At 40.1% G+C, this 23455-nt stretch overlaps 1 protein-coding gene across 5 annotated transcripts in view; it reads right to left on the reverse strand.

Moving 5' to 3' along the window:
* akna (AT-hook transcription factor) overlaps window positions 1-23455 on the reverse strand; it is a 100581-nt gene that overhangs the window by 38684 nt on the left and 38442 nt on the right. For all 5 annotated transcript variants that reach the window (XR_009817451.2, XR_009817452.2, XM_072915339.1 and 2 more), the window contains exons 13-20: window positions 19670-19776; window positions 17666-17883; window positions 17401-17548; window positions 14274-14414; window positions 7074-7210; window positions 2926-3048; window positions 2744-2839; window positions 2566-2661 (exon numbers count right to left, since the gene is read on the reverse strand). Coding sequence is in view for 3 of the 5 variants with exons in the window: in XM_072915339.1 (XP_072771440.1) it covers window positions 2566-2661; window positions 2744-2839; window positions 2926-3048; window positions 7074-7210; window positions 14274-14414; window positions 17401-17548; window positions 17666-17883; window positions 19670-19776 (1066 nt within the window). In the remaining 2 variants the exon portion in view is untranslated. The remainder of the gene's footprint in view (window positions 1-2565; window positions 2662-2743; window positions 2840-2925; window positions 3049-7073; window positions 7211-14273; window positions 14415-17400; window positions 17549-17665; window positions 17884-19669; window positions 19777-23455) is intronic.

Consider the following 23455-nt stretch of genomic DNA (forward strand, 5'->3'; position numbering starts at 1 on the left):
GAATCAACAAAACTTGCAACAGGGGGGAGGTAGTATAACTCAAAGTCAAATGTTTTCCTACATGACGCATACTAACGTTAAAGATGTTACTAGCCAGCTAGCTTTTCGACCAAATTTTACAGGTATACCATCCATCCATTCTCTACCGCTTGTCCCTATTGGAGTTGCGGGGGGTGCTGGAGCCTATCTCAGCTGCATTCGGGCAGAAGGCAGGGTACACCCTGGACAAGTCGCCACCTCATCACAGGGCCAACACAGATAGACAACATTCACACTCACATTCACACAATTAGGGCCAATTTAGTGTTGCCAATCAACCTATCCCTAGGTGCATGTTTTTGGAGGTGGGAGTACCCGGAGGGAACCCATCTAGTCACGTGGGAGAACATGCAAACTCCACACAGAAAGACTCCGATCCCTGGATCTTTGTATTGTGAGGCACATGCACTTACCCCTGTTACACCGTGCTGCCATAAGATTATGTGATTACTATGATCTTATTTTTCTTGGTGTGCAGTACACCAGCAACATCATGTAACATCTCACAGCAGGAAAGTCCTTTATCAACACCTACTTAGTAAGTTTTGAACAAGTCAACCATGTTGGCAGTGCAAGGTGCAATGCAGTTATGTCATCATCTTGTAAAGAGCATCACTAGGTTTCTATTCATTACAATTACACTCTGCTGGAAATAATATTTATCTATGGCATTCACGTGCAGAGCCCATACCTTTTACATGATATAACATATCAAACATGCTTTATAAATTAATGCAATCAATTAGCATGTTAGGTGGGTGTGTATTTTAAGCAAGGTGTGTTTTGATGCCACGCAAACACAGCGCGATGGAGTGACCCCCGGTTGTCCCGATACCAATATTTTGGTACCAGTACTAAAATGTATTTTGATACTTTTTGAAATAAAGGGAACCACAAACAAATGTCATTATTGGCTTTATTTTAACAGAAAATCTTACAATACATTAAACATTGGCCTGTACTAGATCTATATCTATATATCTATATATCTACACTGTAAAAACTGAAATCTAAGTAAGATTAATATCTCAAATAAGGGTGATATTTGCTTATTTTCTGTCTGATAAGATAATTCTTCTCACTAAGCAGATTTTATGTTAGAGTGTTTTACTTGTTTTAAGGGTTTTGGTCCTAAATGATCTCAGTAAGATATAACAGCTTGTTGCTAAGATTTTATGACCTATATTGAGTAAAACATGCTTGAAACTAGAAAAAAAAAAATCATGATTGACAAAATTGTGTCTCATAATTAAAACAGATGACAGCCAAATGGACTTTGCTGTTTTATTTTCAATGAAAAAATAGAAAATACGTAGTCATATAGTAGTACAGTTGGCACAGTACAGTAAACTGACAGTTAATATTTAAACATTTCACATGTGACATTTCAAACTATTTTGAACAGAGATAGTTCATGCACATTCAGATAAATTCTTCAAAATTACAATTTAAAAAAATTTGGCCGGGGGCCGGGCTGTATATATGTGCACTAATTGACTGAAAGAACACACACTTGGCGCGATGATGTCATGTTGTCGATAGAAAAATGCATTTTTAGACCATATGATTTGCCTGAGCGGCTAGGAGACCTCGAGAGTAACAAGCGGTTGCCTTGTTGCCTTTCCATTAAGAACAATAAATTAGTTTTAAGTATAAGTTTGCTGGTTCCAAGAAATGTAATGCCGAGCGCATATCATTATGTCAAGATAATGGCACTAGCATTTACTTAATTAAAGAATATTTTTCAACATATTGAACAAAAAGGTCTCCTTTTTTTTCTACCAAGAAAAGTGCACTTGTTATTAGTGAGAACATACTTATTTTAAGGTATTTTTGGGTCCATTGAGGTTAGCTAATTTTACTTGTTTTGGAAAGTCTTGACAAGCCAAATTGTCTTGTTTTATTGGCAGATAATTTTGCTTAGTTCAAGTAAAATACCCTTAATTTTTTTTTGTTTTTTTCTTGTTTTTGAACACTGACTTTTTGCAGTGTATATATACATACAGTACAGGCCAAAAGCTTGGACACACCTTCTCATTCAATGCATTTTCTTTATTTTCATGACTATTTACATTGTAGATTGTCACTGAAGGCATCAAAACTATGAATGAACACATGTGGAGTTATGTTCCTAACAAAAAAAGGTGAAATAACTGAAAACATGTTTTATATTCTAGTTTCTTCAAAATGTTTGCTGTGATTACTGCTTTGCACACTCTTAGCATTCTCTCGATGAGCTTCAGGAGGTAGTCACCTGAAATGGTTTTCACTTCACAGGTGTCATAGTTTTGATGCTTTCAGTGACAATCTACAATATAAATAGTCATGAAAATAAAGAAAACGCATTGAAATGAGAAGGTGTGTCCAAACTTTTGGCCTGTACTGTATATTTTAGTGTCTTCTTAAAGCCAGAAAGTTGCCATTTGAAGTGACTAAAGTTTGTTGTCGTGTCTGTTATCTTACTGTACATCCTCCAAGACTAGTGATTCATCATTTTTGCAAGGGGTTGTACAAGCCTCCTCTTACCTGGCTCACTTCTTCTCCTGGCATCGTGATATCCACAATACGGACCATGATGACAATGGCAGCAGCAGAAGTGGGTTGCCTTCAGGTTGCCGCCAGCTGAGTCAGACGGTCAAAAATGAGACAAATCAAATATTTGGTCCACAACTCACATTGTAGATGTGGACTTTCTGCTGCTTACTTTCTGAGGAGCCACTGTGACGTGACAAACACTGAGGACAAGGAGGAGCTCCACCTGCTTCGTTATCACCTTTCTCGGGCTTAGCGAGGTCCTGCTCTGCAGAACACAGACATATATTATCAATTATTGTTCATTGGATTTCAGCACGCTAAGTTTTATTGTTGAAGGAGTGGCGGTCATACTGATGTGGTGGACTTGTGGCACACTTGTGTTGGAAGTTTTGCTGTCAGCTACCGCAATTGACGTCTGAGTAGATCTCGTCACCAGCAGATGACAAGCTGAGTTTTCAAGGTCTGACGCAGTTGCTGAAAAAGCAAAAATAATGCAGTCTTCATACAGTGAAAGCAGCTCAAGTCGCCTACGCTTACATCGACAATCTGTCTATGTTGACAAATTTACGGTTTTCTTTTTTTCAAAGAGCACCCACCAAAGTGGAATTCTGCGTGGGTCCCAAATGGTCATTTATTTAAAAAATAAATTAGGTTGACGTGTGTTGTTGTATTGTTAACTTTCCTATTACACTATATTGCCAAAAGTATTTGGCCACCTGCCTTGACTCACATATGAACTTAAAGTGCCATCCCATTCCTAACCCATAGGGTTCAATATGATGTCGGTCCGCCTTTTTCAGCTACAAACCCCGTTTCCATATGAGTTGGGAATTTGTGTTAGATGTAAATATAAACGAAATACAATGATTTGCAAATCATTTTCAACCCATATTCAGTTGAATATGCTACAAAGACAACATATTTGATGTTCAAACTGATAAACCTTTCTCAACCAGCTATTGGAAGGAATTTAGGGATTTCACCATCTACGGTCCGAAATATCATCAAAGGGTTCAGCGAATCTGGAGAAATCACTGCACGTAAGCAGCTAAGCCCGTGACCTTCAATCCCTCAGGCTGTACTGCATCAACAAGCGACATCAGTGTGTAAAGGATATCAAAACATGGGCTCAGGAACACTTCAGAAACCCACTGTCAGTAACTACAGTTGGTTGCTACATCTGTAAGTGCAAGTTAAAACTCTCCTATGCAAGGCGAAAACCGTTTATCAACAACACCCAGAAACGCCGTCGGCTTCGTTGGGCCTGAGCTCATCTAAGATGGACTGATACAAAGTGGAAAAGTGTTCTGTGGTCTGACGAGTCCACATTTCAAATTGTTTTTGGAAACTGTGAACGTCGTGTCCTCCGGACCAAAGAGGAAAAGAACTATCCGGATTGTTATAGGCGCAAAGTGTAAAAGCCAGCATCTGTGATGGTATGGGGGTGTATTAGTGCCCAAGACATGGGTAACTTACACATCTGTGAAGGCGCCATTAATGCTGAAAGGTACATACAGGTTTTGGAGCAACATATATTGCCATCCAAGCAACGTTACCATGGACGCCCCTGCTTATTTCAGCAAGACAATGCCAAGCCACGTGTTACATCAACGTGGCTTCAAAGTAAAAGAGTGCGGGTACCTGACTGGCCTACCTGTAGTCCAGACCTGTCTCCCATTGAAAATGTGTGGCGCATTATGAAGCCTAAAATACCACAACGGAGACCCCCGGATTGTTGAACAACTTAAGCTGTACATCAAGCAAGAATGGGAAAGAATTCCACCTGAGAAGCTTAAAAAATGTGTCTCCTCAGTTCCCAAACGTTTACTGAGTGTTGTTAAAAGGAAAGGCCATGTAACACAGTGGTGAACATGCCCTTTCCAAACTACTTTGGCACGTGTTGCAGCCATGAAGTTAATTTGCAAAAAAAATAAATAAAGTTTATGAGTTTGAACATCAAATATCTTGTCTTTGTAGTGCATTCAATTGAATATGGGTTGAAAAGGATTTGCAAATCATTGTATTCCGTTTATTTCCCAACTCCTATGGAAACAGTGTTTGTATTATAGCTTCAACTCTTTTGGGAAGGCTGTCCACAAGGTTGAGGAGTGTGTTTATAGGAATTTTCGACCATTCTTCCAAAAGCGCATTGGTGAGGTTACACATTGAAGTTGGTCGAAAAGACTTGGCTCTGAGTCTACGTTCTAATTCATCCCAAAGGTGTTCTATCGGGTTCAGGTTAGGACTCTGTGCAGGCCAGTCAAGTTCATCCACACCAGACTCTGTCATCCATGTCTTTATGGACCTTGCTTTGTGCACTGGTGCACAGTCATGTTGGAAGAGGGAGGGGCCCGCTCCAAACTGTTTTCACAAGGTTGGGAGCATGGAATTGTCCAAAATGTTTTGGTATCCTGGAGCATTCAACGTTCCTTTCACTGGAACTAAGGGGCAAAGCCCAACTCCTGAAAAACAACCCAACACCATAATTCCTCCTCCACCAAATTTCACACTCGGCACAATGCAGTCCAAAATGTAGCGTTCTCCTGGCAACCTCCAAACCCAGACTCGTCCATCAGATTGCCAGATGGAAAAGCATTATTCATCACTTCAGAGAATGCGTCTCCACTGCTCTAGAGTCCAGTGGCGACGTGCTTTACACCACTGCATCCAACGCTTTGCATTGGACTTGGTGATGTATGGCTTAGATGCAGCTGCTTGGCCATGGAAACCCATTCTATGAAGCTCTCTGCATACTGTACATGAGCTAATTGGAAGGTCACATGAAGTTTGGAGCTCTGTAGCAACTGACTGTGCAGAAAGTCTTTGCACTATGCTGACCCCTCTCTGTCAGTTTACGTGGCCTACCATTTGGTGGCTGACTTGCTGTTGTTCCCAAACTCTTCCATTTTCTTATAATAAAGCCGACAGTTGACTTTGGAATATTTAGGAGCGAGGAAACTTCACAACTGGATTTGTTGCACAGGTGGCATCCTACGACAGTTCCACGGTGGAAATCACTGAGAGCGGTCCATTCTTTCGCAAATGTTTCTAGAAACAGTCTCCATGCCTAAGTGCTTGTTTTTATACACCTGTGGCCGGGCCAAGTGATTAGGACACCTGATTCTCATCGTTTGGATGGGTGGCCAAATACTTTTGGCAATATAGTGTATCACTAAGCAGCATTCACAGTCGCTACACAACATTAAAACATGCACATAATGACATCCTGTTCAGTGCAAAGTAAGCTTCAAAACAAGAGTGGTATAAACTTCAAAACATGCAGGTCCCCTATTTCACTTCAGGAACTTTAGTTATTAGAGTTCAGGTCGGACGGTTTTTCACGGGACACATTTCCGGTGTTGTTGTTTCCGGATGAGAAGATGCTGCTCCGTTATTGATTTAAGTAAAGTCTGAATGTCATTAAAACAGTTAGCTCCATCTTTTGACACTTCTTCCACCCCCGTCCTTGCACGCTACACCGCTACAACAAAGATGACGGGGTGAAGATGCTGCCAAAGGTGAGCCATGAAAATAAGACCGCCCACAAAACGGCGCATCCGGTGCGCTTAATACATGAAAAAAGATAAAAAATAGATCATTCCTCGGGAGTGCGCCTTATAATCCAGTCGTCTAGTGTCCGGACATTCCGGACACTAGACGACTGCTCACCGAGAAATGACCGACACACTTTAGGTTATTTTGATGTTTGGGATCCAAAGAAATGAACAGAAAAACATTCTATAAATATAATTGCCTTCCTATGTTTTTTTTAAACTGTTGGTGGTCATTCAACACATACATGTTGTTGTTTAGTATGTTCACTAGGGGGCAGTCATTGTTCATATCAACTGAGATTTCAAAACTACACAGCTAATTTAAGGTTAAGAATACCTTCAACCTAATGTTGGCCGGTCAAACACACACACCTATACACACAATCAGCACAAAGAAAAAGTAATTAGATCAAATTGATACATCTTGTTCATTTGTTGTTGTTCTGATCTAAATCCTGAATGCAAAGTCAGCACTTTCTGTGACTCTCTCACATTTTCTCCTGTTATTGAAAAAAAAAAGAAAATCCAAAATATATTATTTTGGATTTCCATCCATCCATTTTCTACCGCTTGTCCTTTTTTGTTTGTCAGATCTAATAGATTGTTACATTGCAAACGGCGCATCCGAAAGTCACTGTGAAAGCGGCTTGAAGATGATCTGTAAAACATAATCTATGCAACATTTTGACCAAATAAACACCATTACATGTTATGTAGACCACAAGGAAGTGTTTTCAATTTAGAAAAAAATAATAATATGACCCCTTTAATGCGCCAGGTGTGCCTCATATATGAAAAAAATCCAAAAATAGACCATTCGTCGGCAGTGCGCCTTATAATCCGGTGCGCCCTATGGATTGAAAATTACGGTAAATGAATCAATCACTGCAACGCCCCGAGTGTATATAATAGACTATTATCAGAGAATGAAGTGTACCAACTCACACGAGTCAGGTTGTATTTGTTGTTTGTATGGCAATTTTCTCCTGGCTGCGCGTCTCCCAACCTTCTGCACCTCATCCTCGACAATCGTCCAAGTCTTTTGGCTACTGTCGTCTCGATCAACTGATGGCTCCACAGACCTGAGCAATGGCAAGAGGACAACAAGTGGAAGTTAATTTGAAAAAAGATCCACAAAGAGACAAGAAAATTGCCACCGTAGAACCGAAGCCACGTTAGAGCACATTTCAGGAGGGATTTTGGTTCTGTCCTTGTTATAAATACTCCAAATGTAAACCGAGGTTGTTGCTTCAAAACTCAACGTTTTAGTTTCCTTCACAGATTTTATAATAGGATTAACGTCCTGTGGCCACTCCATTTTCTCCTTGGTTGTCTTTGCCAAATGTTTTGGGTTATTGTCCTGCTATTATAGAACTGGTGCGTTCCAAGGGCCTGATCTACTCAGATCCAAATACTACTGCGTGTGATATACAAACCCCGTTTCCATATGAGTTGGGAAATTGTGTTACATGTAAATATAAACGGAATACAATGATTTGCAAATCATTTTCAACCCATATTCAATTGAAAATGCTACAAAGACAACATATTTGATGTTCAAACTCATAAACATTTTTTTTTTTTGCAAATAAACATTAACTTTAGAATTTGATGCCAGCAACACGTGACAAAGAAGTTGGGAAAGGTGGCAATAAATACTGATAAAGTTGAGGAATGCTCATCAAACACTTATTTGGAACATCCCACAGGTGAACAGGCAAATTGGGAACAGGTGGGTGCCATGATTGGGTATAAAAGTAGATTACATGAAATGCTCAGTCATTCACAAATGCGTGAGCAAATTGTTGAACAGTTTAAGAAAAACCTTTCTCAACCAGCTATAGCAAGGAATTTAGGGACTTCACCATCTACGGTCCGTAATATCATCAAAGGGTTCAGAGAATCTGGAGAAATCACTGCACGTAAGCAGCTAAGCCCGTGACCTCAGATCCCTCAGGCTGTACTGCATCAACAAGCGACATCAGTGTGTAAAGGATATCACCACATGGGCTCAGGAATACTTCAGAAACCCACTGTCAGTAACTACAGTTGGTCGCTTCATCTGTAAGTGCAAGTAAAAACTCTCCTATGCAAAGCGAAAACCGTTTATCAACAACACCCAGAAACGCTGTCGGCTTCGCTGGGCCTGAGCTCATCTAAGATGGACTGATACAAAGTGGAATTCTGTGGTCTGACGAGTCCACATTTAAAATTGTTTTTGGAAACTGTGGACGTCGTGTCCTCCGGACCAAAGAGGAAAAGAACCATCCGGATTGTTATAGGCGCAAAGTTGAAAAGCCAGCATCTGTGATGGTATGGGGGTGTATTAGTGCCCAAGACATGGGTAACTTACACATCTGTGAAGGCACCATTAATGCTGAAAGGTACATACAGGTTTTGGAGCAACATATGTTGCCATCCAAGCAACGTTACCATGGATGCCCCTGCTTATTTCAGCAAGACAATGCCAAGCCATGTATTACATCAACGTGGCTTCATAGTAAAAGAGTGCGGGTACTAGACTGGCTTGCCTGTAGTCCAGACCTGTCTCCCATTGAAAATGTGTGGCGCATTATGAAGCCTAAAATACCACAACGGAGACCCCCGGACTGTTGAACATCTTAAGCTGTACATCAAGCAAGAATAGAAAAGAATTCCACCTGAGAAGCTTAAAAAATGTGTCTCCTCAGTTCCCAAACGTTTACTGAGTGTTGTTAAAAGGAAAGGCCATGTAACACAGTGGTGAACATGCCCTTTCCCAACTACTTTGGCACGTGTTGCAGCCATGAAATTCGAAGTTAATTATCATTTGCAAAAAAAAAAAAAACGTTTATGAGTTTGAACATCAAATATCTTGTCTTTGTAGCATATTCAACTGAATATGGGTTGAAAAGGATTTGCAAATCATTGTATTCCGTTTATATTTACATCTAACCAGTGTTGGGACTAACGCGTTACAAAGTAACGCGGTACTGTAACGCCGTTAGTTTCGGCGGTAACTAGTAATCTAACGCGTTATTTTTTTTTATTCAGTAATTTAGTTACCGTTACTACATGATGCGTTACTGCGTTATTTTACGTTACTTTTGATGTAGTATCGGCTAGAAACAGAAGCGCTGCGGTGTCGTTCTTCTGAATCTTCCTCTGTCACAAGCCGGAGAGAAGAAAAGAGGCGCGGTCCATGTGTGTGTGTGTGTGGGTGGGGGAGGGGATGACGCACACACGCGGTTTGATATATGAAACAAAAAAAAAAGTTGTTGGCACGTTCAGTCCACACACAGCGTGGTCATGGCGAGCGGAGTTACGGAGGAGCTTGAACGCCCCCGCCATTGAATCGGTGTGTTTATAAGTGCAGACTCGGTTGTGCAAAACGAGGGTTTTAAAGACATGCTGAACGTGCTTGAACCACGTTACGACATCCCGTCGCGCACCCACTTCAGCAATAAGATTGTGCCAGATCTTTATGAGCAGGAGAAGAAAAAAGTTGTGGATGAACTATCCCGAGCATCATCTGTTGCGCTCATGACAGACGGGTGGACGTCCAGCGGAACTATAAGCGCTCACTTCATCACAGCAGACTGGGAGATGAGAAGACACGCCCCCTCTACGAGAGTCACCTTGCGCAGGTACTGACACAAGCAGTGGAGGAATGGAAGATAAAGATATCTCAGTCACACGCGATAATGCCAAAAATCAAATAATTACAGAGAATGAGGCAGGACTGGGACCACAGATAGGTGCTTTGCACATGTAGTGAATTTGGCATCCCAGAAGGGAATCTCAGTCAATAGGATGGAGCGCCTCTTTGGGAGGATCAGGAAGGTTTCTTATTTCCACCCAAGCACAACAGCTGCTCATGTGCTTAAGACAAAGCAAGAAATGCTAAAGCTGCCTGCTCATACATGATGTCCCAACGAGGTGGAACTCCACTTATGATATGTTGGAGCAGCAGGCAGCTATATACTCTGCATTGACCCACAACACCCTGAAGACAAATGTCACCCTGTCTGATGATGATGTGAGAGTGGCAGGTGAGGTCCTCCAGGTGCTTAAACCCCTCAAAAGTGTTCCATCTCTACTGAGCACTGAAACTTCACCATCTGTGTCAATGATCCTGCCACTGAAAACAAGGATTCTACAATCCATGGCTCCAAGTGTGGAAGACAGCAGCATCACTCCAGATGTCAGGCTTTATGTTTCAAGGAAGATGATGTGCCTTCTTATGTTGCACTTTAACTTGTTTTTTATTCATGGTCATTGGTCCAAGTTTAAAGAAAGGAGGAATGCCTTTTTATGTTGCACTGTTTTTCATTAATTATGTTAAAAGGAAAATAAAAATGTATGTCAAGTTGATCAACAGATTGTATTATTCTCCAGTGCAATAACAGTACTGAAATGAAGGCAAAAAGGGCATTAATGGGAGCTTTAAAAAAGAAAAAAGAAAAAAAGAAGTAACTAAATAGTTACTTTTCACAGTAACGCATTACTTTTTGGTGTAAGTAACTGAGTTAGTAACTGAGTTACTTTTGAAATAAAGTAACTAGTAACTGTAACTAGTTACTGGTTTTCAGTAACTAACCCAACACTGCATCTAACACAATTTCCCAACTCATATGGAAACGGGGTTTGTACTAAGATTGTGTGTACAATTGAAAAGTGGTGCAGAATGCCTTTTTTAAATCAAGAATTAGTGTGAACTCGATCGTTTACTGCACATCATCTTATCATGCTTCCACGCCTCTACATTTTGTTATGTTTTGAAACAAGCGACATACATTTTCTACTTTTTATGGGCATTTTAAGAAGCAGTCCTGGGTGCATTTAGAATTTTTTTTTTTTTCAGTGCGCTCATGGGAGAGGTTGCGGATGCAAAGAAGAATATGCATGAAAATGCAATGTGCAATACGTTTTTTGAAATAGAAGATATGTTAATACATCTCTACTATAGACACAAAACACTTCAATTCGATTAGTTTGAATCAGCCCATTAGTGTAAGTCATCCAGCAGCTATAAAACTATACTGCTGAATAGGCGATGTCTGATATTTTTATTACTGACATTGTATATGCCGTATGCTGACAAGCACACGTTGGATGAAGCTGCTGCGCAATCGACTATTTTCTCACAGCCGTGTGTGTAACTGTCAGTTTGTACATACTTTTCAAACATACTAAATAATGATACAAATAAGGGCTCTTAGTTGAGTTTTATTCATGATAAATCAAACTGCGCATGCTAAATAATTATATTTGCATCTTCTCCTCCCAGTATTGTAGGCGTTCTGATGATCGGCATATATTTTGTATATTCATGAAGATGGACAAGCTAAATGGAATGCATTCCTTATGCTGCTCACTAAAGAGACACAATGGTCTATGCCCTATGTGTCAAAGTCAAGGCCCGCGGACAGGCGTATCTATGGTCCCCGGGATGATATTTGATTAGTATTGGAACCGGCCCGCAGGCCACGGCCGCCTGCTGCTGTTTTGCACGCACCAATACTCCATCAGTGTTGGCACTAGTCATTTTCAAAATGGGGTCCCAGGTACCCCATCAAGTCATAAAAACGCGGTCCCACTTTTTTGTAACCATTTTTAAAACAAATGATAAATGTATGCATTATCCTGTTATATCTCACATTCTAAATTGTGTTTTGGAAAAAGGTTGTCATAAATGTTACTTAATTCATAAAAAAAAAAAAATAACACAAAAGAAAACACATTTTTATGCATATGTACATTTTTTCAGTTAGAAACATTTATTCACTTTCTTTCCTTCATGGATAGAAACTTTACTGCTGCCGGTATTTTTATCTACAAACCCTGTTTCCATATGAGTTGGGAAATTGTGTTAGATGTAAATATAAACGGAATACAATGATTTGCAAATCCTTTTCAACCCATATTCAATTGAATGCACTACAAAGACAAGATATTTGATGTTCAAACTCATAAACTTGATTTTTTTTTGCAAATAATAATTAACTTAGAATTTCATGGCTGCAACACGTGCCAAAGTAGTTGGGAAAGGGCATGTTCACCACTGTGCTACATGTCCTTTCCTTTTAACAACACTCAGTAAACGTTTGGGAACTGAGGAGACACATTTTTTAAGCTTCTCAGGTGGAATTCTTTCCCATTCTTGCTTGATGTACAGCTTAAGTTGTTCAACAGTCCGGGGGTCTCCGTTGTGGTATTTTAGGCTTCATAATGCGCCACACATTTTCAATGGGAGACAGGTCTGGACTACAGGCAGGCCAGTCTAGTACCCGCACTCTTTTACTATGAAGCCACGTTGATGTACCACGTGGCTTGGCATTGTCTTGCTGAAATAAGCAGGGGCGTCCATGGTAACGTTGCTTGGATGGCAACATATGTTGCTCCAAAACCTGTATGTACCTTTCAGCATTAATGGCGCCGTCACAGATGTGTTAGTTACCCATGTCTTGGGCACTAATACACCCCCATACTATCACAGATGCTGGCTTTTCAACTTTGCGCCTATAACAATCCGGATGGTTCTTTTCCTCTTTGGTCCGGAGGACACGACGTCCACAGTTTCCAAAAACAATTTGAAATGTGGACTCGTCAGACCACAGAACACTTTTCCACTTTGTATCAGTCCATCTTATATGAGCTCAGGCCCAGCGAAGCCGACGGCGTTTCTGGGTGTTGTTGATAAACGGTTTTCGCCTTGCATAGGAGAGTTTTAGCTTGCACTTACAGATGTAGCGACCAACTGTAGTTACTGACAGTGGGTTTCTGAAGTGTTCCTGAGCCCATGTGGTGATATCCTTTACACACTGATGTCGCTTGTTGATGCAGTACAGCCTGAGGGATCGAAGGTCACGGGTTTAGCTGCTTACGTGCAGTGTTTTCTCCAAATTCTCAAAACCCTTTGATGATATTACGGACTGTAGATGGTGAAATCCCTAAATTCCTTGCAATAGCTGGTTGAGAATGTTTTTTCTTAAACTGTTCAACAATTTGCTCACGCATTTGTTGACAAAGTGGTGACCCTCACCCCATCCTTGTTTGTGAATGACTGCGCATTTCATGGAATCTACTTTTATACCCAATCATGGCACCCACCTGTTCCCAATTTGCCTGTTCACCTGTGGCATGTTCCAAATAAGTGTTTGATGAGCATTCCTCAACTTTATCAGTATTTATTGCCACCTTTCCCAACTTCTTTGCCACGTGTTGCTGGCATCAAATTCTAAAGTTAATGATTATTTGCAAAAAAAAAAAGTTTATCAGTTTGAACATCAAATATGTTGTCTTTGTAGCATATTCAATTGAATATGGGTTGAAAATGATTTGCAACTCATTGTATTCCGTTTATATTTACATCTAACACAATTTTCCAACTCATATGGAAACGGGGTTTGTATATTTTTATTGTAATATTTTCAGAATGTATTTGTTCTATTTTTGACCCAAGTAAGACAAAGAAAACAATCTGAAGTTGCCTTTATTTTTTTGTTTTAATGCCATGATTTTAATAGTCCGGGCCGCGTGTGCACAGATTTTCCTGCCATGTGGCCCCTGAGCTAAAATGAGTTTGACATCCCTGGTCTATGCATACGTTTAGTATCAGCTTTGCGTGGGCTATCAAGTTCGCACGGGTTTTACTAAAACTTTATGCAAACCTTTAGTAGAGATGTGATGTGATGAGAACCAATTCACAATTTCTAGTTGTTCGTTTGCAAGCCGTTCCCTGCGCAGTTCCCTGCGCAGTTCAATACATTTGAACATTGTAAGGATTTAAGGATTCTGGTCCTTGTACGCTTAAATCGCTATGTTTGGCTCGTGGCACAATTGCACTTTGTCTCTTTGAGGGATATGGTTTGTAACCCTGTTTTAGTGATATTTTTACTTTCTACTATACTATGGTACATTATTAGTCTACTTTATACCTTTTGTTTTCGCCCTCTTTTTGTGCCCTTGTGTGCATTATCCTTTCCATCCTTTGTAACTGGGCTACCGTGTGGAACAATTTCCCTTGTGGATCAATATAAATTGTCTAAGTCTAAGTTTCACAAAATCCTTTTTTGGTTGTTTTTGTTGTTGTATACAAATTCAGTAAAAGTAACATAAGAAAAAAATCAGCAGAGAAAAAAAGAACAATTTTCCCCACTGTACCTGAGGGAAATGAACAAAGGTGTTGAAGTTCGTTGTTTAGTGCAGTTTCGCTGAGACAAAAGATCTGCTTTAGACTCCTTTGTTCTTTCACGCCTCTCCTTTGGTCTGGCCGAAATGGTCTGTCGGGATCGACTTGGATCGCTGTTAGGATGACAAGTTGAAAGTCACATCCAGTAGAATATTTTTTGCCTGGTTGCTTTTGTTTTATCACCAAGACTCGTGTCAACTGCAAACCCTATGATGTGGAAACACTAGGTACACCAGGCCTGGGCAAATTAAGGCCCGGGGGGCCACATGCGCCCCGTTAAGCTTTACAATCTGGCCCGCCGAACATTCCCAAATATTTTTTTTAGATCTTTAAGTGTAGCTGCCATTATGATGTGCAGTGATGTTTTCAAATGACCATAAGTCTTGAACTATACAATTACAAATACAAATACTTCAATGGTTGGAATCTGCACTTTTGCATGATATTTTAGTGACTAGTGTTGTCCTGATACCAATATTATTTTGATACTTTTCGGTACTTTTCAATACTTTTCTAAATAAAGGGGACCAGAAAAAATTGCATTATTGGCTTTATTTTGACAAAAAATCTTAAGGGTGTGGCTGGTGGTGTCGGTGGGGAGCGTTTCCACAGAGTGTTTCCACAGTGGCCAGCCTGAAATGTGGGTGTCAGGGACAGACGCGGCAGGAGATTTTTACAAGAAAGTTCTAAAGCTTAGTGATATATCACATATATCAGATTGTAGATGTTTTTTGTTTTTTTACCCTTCACGTTCAAATTTCGCTGTGTTTGTTGCATTTTTGTTACATTTGGCTTGATTGTAAAATATGTCAATTGAGAGGTGGTGTGACGTTCATATGTTCTCAATATTCAGGGTTTTATCGTTCATAGAAAAAAAAAAAAATTCCATTCCGTTTTTAAGGTGCTCTGTCATAACATTTTTAGCATTCAATCACACTTCAATGTGAGGTTTTGTATTAGTTTTCCTAGAAATAGATATAGTGGCCCCCAGACACATTGTTTTCTCTAAATTTGGCCCCTGAGTCAAAATAATTGCCCAGGCCTGAGGTACACCCTACACTGGTCGACAGCAAATTGCAAGGCACACAGACTAACGACCATCATAAGGCGCAGCCTAAACCGGAAATCGGAAGTATACGTCATATTGGGCCGCCGATTTTGTAGTCCATACATCGTAATGACACCTAGTTGCCATAATAATTCCTTTAATTAAGATCATAACGCATTAAGTTGCATGATGCGGACACTGGATACTTTCTGATACACTTCTGCCTTGGAGATTTTGCATGGGTAAGTAATATAATCATTTGTTAATTGTTTATATTGACAAATATTGTGTTTTACTCTGCACTATTTATTGTTCTGTTAAGGACACTTATTACATTCGTCTAGCTTGCGTGCTTAGCTGTTGTGAAGCTGTTAGCGCCTAGTAGCCTACAGCCTACCATGTTTATGTTAACCTTTTATAAAATATTAAATCTAGATATTAACTGGCTGTCCAGCTTTGCACAAGTAGACGTGCAACAGGGCTGCTTGTATCTGATCTTTTTTCATGCAAGCCGATACAATCCCACGCTTGTTATTTTTTTCTGATATCCGACGGATGTCAATATCGAAACGGGACACTCAGAAATTTCAGCACACGAAAACACTCTTAAGTACAAACCACAAAACCAGTGAAGTTGGCACGTTGTGTAAATCGTAAATGAAAACAAAATACAATGCTTTGCAAAAACCCTTTCAACCTATATTCAATTGAATAGACTGCAAAGACAAGACACTTAACCTTCGAACTGGAAAACTGTATTCATTCACAAACGGATGATATTACGGACCTTCAACCCCTCAGGCGGTACTGCATCAAAAAGCAACATCAGTGTGTAAAAGATATCACCACATGGGCTCAGGAACACTTCAGAAAACCACCGTCAGTAACTACAGTTTGCCGCTACATCTGTAAGTGCAAGTTAAAACTCTACTATGCAAAGCAAAAGCTATTTATCAACAACACCCAGAAATGCTGCCGGCTTTGCTGGGCCCAAGCTCATCAAGAATGGACTCATGCAAAGTGGAAAAGTGTTTTGTGGTCCGACGAGTCGACATTTCAAATTGTTTTTGAAAACTGTGGACGTTGTGTCTTCCGGACTAAAGAAGAAAAGAACCATCCGGATTGTTATAGGCGCAAAGTTCAAAAGCCAGCATCTGTGATGGTATTGGGGTGTATTAGTGCCCAAGGAATGGGTAACTTACACATCTGTGAAGGCACCATTAATGATGAAAGGTACATACAGGTTTTGGAGCAACATATGTTGCCATCCAAGCAACGTTATTATGGACGCCCCTGCTTATTTCAGCAAAACAATGCCAAGCCACGTGTTACAACAGCGTGGCTTCATACTAAAAGAGTGCGGGTACTAGACTGGCCTGCCTGTAGTCCAGACCTGTCCCCCATTGAAAATGTGTGGCGCAATATGAAGCCTAAAATACGACAACGGAGACCCCGGACTGTTGAACAACTTAAGCTGTACATCAAGCAAGAATGGGAAAGAATTCCACCTGAAAAGCTTCAAAAATTGGTCTCCTCAGTTCCCAAACGTTTACTGAGTGTTGTTAAAAGAGAAGGCCATGTAACACAGTGGTGAAAATGCCCCTGTGCCAACTTGTTTGCAATGTGTTGCTGCCATTAAATTCTAAGTTAATGATTATTTTCAAAAAAAGAAAATTACGTTTCTCAGTTCGAACATTAAATATCTTGTTATTGCAGTCTATTTAATTGAATGTAAGTTGAAAAGGATTTGCAAATCATTGTATTCTGTTTTTATTTACGAATTACACAACGTGCCAACTTCCCTGGTTTTGGGTTTTGTATATTCCACATCAAATCATGCAGGGGGAAAGCCAGAGTACCTGTTCATGTGTAACCAAATTCCTTAGCAGTCATGTCTGAAATAAAATACATGAAATAACAATAATAATGCTAATAATAATGTATGACATCGCTGCATTTAGGATGTGTCAGGAGATGGATACTTTGTAGAAAAATAGAAGTCAAGTCTGTTTTTATACATTATCGCTGCAGCTGTCGTGTCACACACTCACTTGTGAATCACTGCCTGTCTAGATTTCAGTGTTTTAAGAGCGTCGCCGCTGCAACGGTTAAGCGCTGAGGCGGATGACGGACTTGGAGAGGAACAAGATGGGGAGTCGTCGTACTGGACACTTTGTGTGTCTTCAGACGCCGTCTGGGCTGGCGATACAAAGGGCATCGGTTAAATAAGACAACATTATTTAAGATAAGAAAACAATTGTTAATGCTGATTTGATAATTGAATACAATCAGGATGAAAAGAAGTCACAAACTCACCGGTTTCACTGTCAATCCTGGTAGTATCTGCCTGACTGACCCACTGGCCTTGTCTGCTCTCATCCTGACAAGATCTTCCCGACTCTTGTTGGAAATATTCTCTTTGTTTTGTTGTTGTGGAGCTGCACGAATGCGAGGAGCCCAAAGGTGGTGATGAAGTATGATTCTTGTGAGGTTTTACTGAGCACACCTCCTGATGTCCGGAAACACTGGCACGCCTTGGATAAGACATAAAATAAACAATAGTTGACTAGGTGTTTGTCGCTGCTGCTGCCTCAGGATGGAAAGGTGCTTCGTGAAGAAAATCGAAATTATTATTATGGATTCATAATATGATAACCTGTAAAAAGAGCAACGAGAATAAAAAGCCTCTAATATTAATAGTAGGTTGCACAGTGAAGTACATATTCCTATAATTGACCACTAAATGGGAAACAACCGAATAAGTTTTTCAACTTGTTTAAGTCGGGGTCCACTTAAATTGATTCATGATACAGATATATACTATCATATATACTATCATCATAATACAGTCATCACACAAGTTAATCATCAGGGTGTATACATTGAATTATTTACATTATTTACAATTCGGGGTGTGGAAGGGGGGGTTAGTTTTGGTTGTTATCATCAGTCATCAACAATTGAGAACAGAGAAATGGACATTGAAACAGTGTAGGTCTGACTTGGTAGGATATGTACAGCAAGTAGTGGACATAGAGAGAGAGAGAGATCAGAAGGCATAAGAAAAGTATCTACATTTGATTGTTTACATTTGATTATTAACAATCCGGGGAGGGTGTTAGTTTAGGGTTGAAGTTGCCTGGAGGTGTACTTTTATTGCGGTTTTGAAGGAGGATAGAGATGCCCTTTCTTTTATACCTGTTGGGAGCGCATTCCACATTGATGTGGCATAGAAAGAGAATGAGTTAAGACCTTTGTTAGATCGGAATCTGGGTTTAACGTGGTTAGTGGAGCTCCCCCTGGTGTTGTGGTTATGGCGGTCATTTACGTTAAGGAAGTAGTTTGACATGTACTTCGGTATCAGGGAGGTGTAGCGGTTTTTATAGACTAGGCTCAGTGCAAGTTGTTTTACTCTGTCCTCCACCCTGAGCCAGCCCACTTTGGAGAAGTGGGTAGGAGTGAGGTGGGATCTGGGGTGGAGGTCTAGAAGTAATCTGACTAGCTTGTTCTGGGATGTTTCGAGTCTAGATTTGAGGGTTTTGGAGGTGCTAGGGTACCAGGAGGTGCATGCGTAATCGAAAAAGGGTTGAACGAGAGTTCCCGCTAGAATCCTCATGGTGCTTTTGTTGACCAGAGAGGAGATTCTATAGAGAAATCTTGTTCGTTGGTTGACCTTTTTGATTACCTTGGTTGCCATTTTATCACAGGAAAGATTAGCCTCTAGAATGGAACCTAGGTAGGTGACCTCATCTTTCCTGGTGATAACAATGTCACCCACTTTTATAGTGAAGTCATTGACTTTCTTAAGGTTGATGTGGGACCCAAACAGGATGGATTCCGTATTACCCAAGTGTATGAATAGCTTGTTGTCAGCGAGGCAGGTGCAAGTTCTACAGAGTTCAGCACTGAGGATTTTCTCCACCTGTGACTTGTCCTTGTCTGATACCAGCAGGGCCGAGTCATCCGCAAACAACAACAATTCACAGTCGCATGCCGATGACAAGTCGTTTATGTATACTAGGAACAGTAAAGGCCCCAATATACTGCCTTGGGGGACTCCACAGCTCACTGAGGGGGGGGGGACACGGTGCCGTTCACCTCTACCACCTGTTCCCTCCCCTCCAAGTAAGATTGCATCCAGTTCGTTGAGGTTTTGTCAAATCCGATTGCTCTGAGCTTCAATCAATCAATGGACATCCTTCTATTCACTATCTAAACATGAATGGTATGTTTTATATGAGTACATGAGGCGAGCTGTATGGTACAGTAAAGTGCACACACAACATCTGTGCTGCAGAGAGCTGGGTTAGACCGACTCACCTACTTGAGGTTTTCTGGCGGAGAGAGCTGGAAGCCAAACCCGGCGTCTGATGACTTGTCTCTGAACCGACAAACCCACTATCTGTCCCTGGCGAGACGATCCTATCCTGCTCAACACAACACATTTGACATAATCACTGGGCGTGGTTGTACATTGTTTATCTTCATTTCAATTTGAATTATGAAAAGTAAGAATATGGTTAAATTATTATCAGTGTAACATTGCTGACTGTGGGTTGTGTAATGTTTACATCCAGGGTCTCAAACTCAATTCACATTGGGGCTGCTAGATGTAGAAAATGGGTGAGGTGAACAAAGTATTCTCTTCAGAATCACATTTCAACCACATGGCTTGAATTTGGTTTGCTTTCAGGGCCCTGTGCTATGGTCAGCATTAAGTCAAAAATGTACAATGTAATGTAAAAATTGTATATTTTGAAACTACAGAGGCACTATCGAGAGCCTGCTGACCAACAGCATCTCTGTCTGGACTGGAGCCTGCAATGCCTCAGACTGGAAGTCTCTCCAGAGAGTGGTGAGGACGGCGGAAAAGATCATCAGGACTCCTCTTCCTCCTATCCAGGAGATCGCAAAAAGCGCTGCCTGACCAGGGCTCAGAAAATCTGCAAAGACTCCTCCCACCCCCACCAAGGACTGTTTTCACTGCTGGACTCTAGAAAGAGGTTCCGCAGCCTCCGAAGCAGAACCTCCAGGTTCTGTAACAGCTTCTTCCCTCAAGCCGTAAGACTCTTGAACGCATCATAATTAAATTATCCCCTCAACTCCCCCCAAAATTGATTAACTCACTGGAATAAAAAAGACAATATAACATGCATCCATAAACGTGGACGCATGTGAAAAAGTGCAATATATTTATCTGTACAGTAATCTATTTATTTATTTATATATATTTATATATATTTATTTATTTTATATATGTATATTTATATATTATTTATATATATTTATTTATCTATATATGCACCTTATTGCTTTTTTTTTATCCTGCACTACCATGAGCTTATGTAACGAAATTTCGTTCTTATCTGTGCTGTAAAGTTCAAATTTGAATGACAATAAATAGGAAGTCTGAGTCTAAGTCTAAGTCTGTTTGAGAAATGATATGAAACCATGTGTGCATCACAAATATTATTTATTTAACACATAAACCATATGCTTAGGTAAGGCTAATTGGAAAAATATGTACTAAGCCAATATACTGCAAAATAAGGGACTCATAAATAACATAAAATAAACTAAATAAATGTACAATTATTAACAATTATGTTGTGTTAAAATACATGATTTAAATTAATAATGAATATGTTTCTTAACGAAACTAGCAGTCGACATCCTAATGATAGCAGACCTCGTACAGTAAATTATGTTTTATTATGTTTGTTGGCTCTCATTAAGTCTGCAGTGAGTAATAATCACTAATGAAGAAAGCAAAAGTCGCAATGTGTTTTTTAAATTATGTATGCTTAAAATGATCAAAATACGTAAATATAAAATGTTATTATAAATGTGCCTGTTACTATATTACATATACACTTACATCATGTATATAAAACCCTAATGGAGGTATTTGGATGTTTTTAAGGGCTTTATAGGCAAAATTGAGTGGCTCCCATAGACTTCATTGTAAGCTGACTTTTGTTTGCATTTATTTAATATTTAGAATGCATTACAAACAAAAAAAACCCATCATCATGTCAAAGGCAAAATTACAAAAAATGTGCAGTTCCCCTTTAAGCGCAAAGCAAGTATGGGCCCTTAGTGCATTTACTTCGCAGAATTTGAGAAAACCACAATTATAGCTATGTTAGATTTTCATTACAACTGTGTTTGCTTGTCAGCCATGTTACATGCAAAAGTCATGTGTCAACCACTAGGTCAGCTAATACGCAGCTTCAATGTGTCCTACCACAACTCCAAAGATGACACTACGTGTCACTGACAGCCGGTGAACGTCGGTCAGTTGATTCACTTTGTCGCTGCATTGAACGGCTCAGTGTGTGGATGCAAAACTATTTTCTTCAGCTAAACTCAGACAAAAAATAAATCATTATCTTCGGCCCACAGGAGCAAAGAGAAACTATTATTAGTCATCTTTAGACCCTCTCCCTGAAACCTAACAATCAGGTTAGAAATATAGGGGTAATAATGGACTCAGACTATAACTTTAACTGATACATTAAGTCAATAGCATCCACTGATTTTTACCGCCTGAAAACATTGCCAAAATCAGAGGAATAATGGCTAAATCATACTTAGAAACAGTAACCCATGCCTTTGTCTCATGCAGGTTGGACTACTGTAATGGCCTTCTTACTGGGCTTTCTAAACGAGCAGTAAAAGTAGCTGCAGTACATCCAAAATGCTGCTGCTCGAGTATCGACGAGAACCAGGAAATACGACCATATTAGTCTAGTGCTTAGGTCACTGCACTGGCTTCCTGTTGGTCAGAGAATATACTTTAAAACAGCTCTCCTTGTGTACAAGTCTTTTCATGGGCCAAAGTACATCTCTGACATGTTAGAGACATAGGAACCATCTCAAGCTCTGAGAACTTCAGGGAGCTGAAGTTCTCCCTGAAGGGGCGTCCATGGTAATGTTGCTTGGATGGCAACATATGTTGCTCCAAAACCTGTATGTACCTTTCAGCATTAATGGCGTCTTCACAGATGTGTAAGTTACCCATGTCTTGGGCACTAATACACCCCATACCATCACAGATGCTGGCTTTTCAACTTTGCGTCTATAACAATCCGGATGGTTCTGTTCCTCTTTGGTCCGGAGGACACAACGTCCACAGTTTCCAAAAACAATTTGAAATATGGACTCGTCAGACCTCAGAACACTTTTCCACATTGTATCAGTCCATCTTAGATGAGCTCAGGCCCAGCGAAGCCGACGGCGTTTCTGGGTGTTGTTGATAAACGGTTTTCGCCTTTCATAGGAGAGTTTTAACTTGCACTTACAGATGTAGCGACCAACTGTAGTTACAGACAGTGGGTTTCTGAAGTGTTCCTGAGCCCATGTGGTGATATCCTTTACACACTGATGTCGCTTGTTGATGCAGTACAGCCTGAGGGATCGAAGTTCACAGGCTTAGCTGCTTACGTGCAGTGATTTCTCCAGATTCTCTGAACCCTTTGATGATATTACGGACCGTAGATGGTGAAATCCTTAAATTCCTTGCAATAGCTGGTTGAGAAAGGTTTTTCTTAAACTGTTCAACAATTTGCTCACGCATTTGTTGACAAAGTGGTGACCCTCGCCCCATCCTTGTTTGTGAATGACTGAGCATTTCATGGAATCTACTTTTATACCCAATCATGGCACCCACCTGTTCCCAATTTGCCTGTTCACCTGTGGGATGTTCCAAATAAGTGTTTGATGAGCATTCCTCAACTTTATCAGTATTTATTGCCACCTTTCCCAACTTCTTTGTCACGTGTTGCTGGCATCAAATTCTAAAGTTAATGATTATTTGCAAAAAAAAAAAAGTTTATCAGTTTGAACATCAAATATGTTGTCTTTGTAGCATATTCAACTGAATATGGGTTGAAAAAGATTTGCAAATCATTGTATTCCGTTTATATTTACATCTAACACAATTTCCCAACTCATATGGGAACGGGCTTTGTATATTTAATGGTGCATATGACGAATTAAAGTATTTTATCTACAGTATTTGATTGATTTGAATTTGAATTAATTAATTATGATTGTTTTTATGATGATTGTATTTTCTGATTTTAATTCGAAATCTGATTTTAT

Source organism: Nerophis lumbriciformis, linkage group LG20 (genome assembly GCF_033978685.3).
Source record: "Nerophis lumbriciformis linkage group LG20, RoL_Nlum_v2.1, whole genome shotgun sequence".
Lineage (NCBI taxonomy): Eukaryota > Metazoa > Chordata > Actinopteri > Syngnathiformes > Syngnathidae > Nerophis > Nerophis lumbriciformis.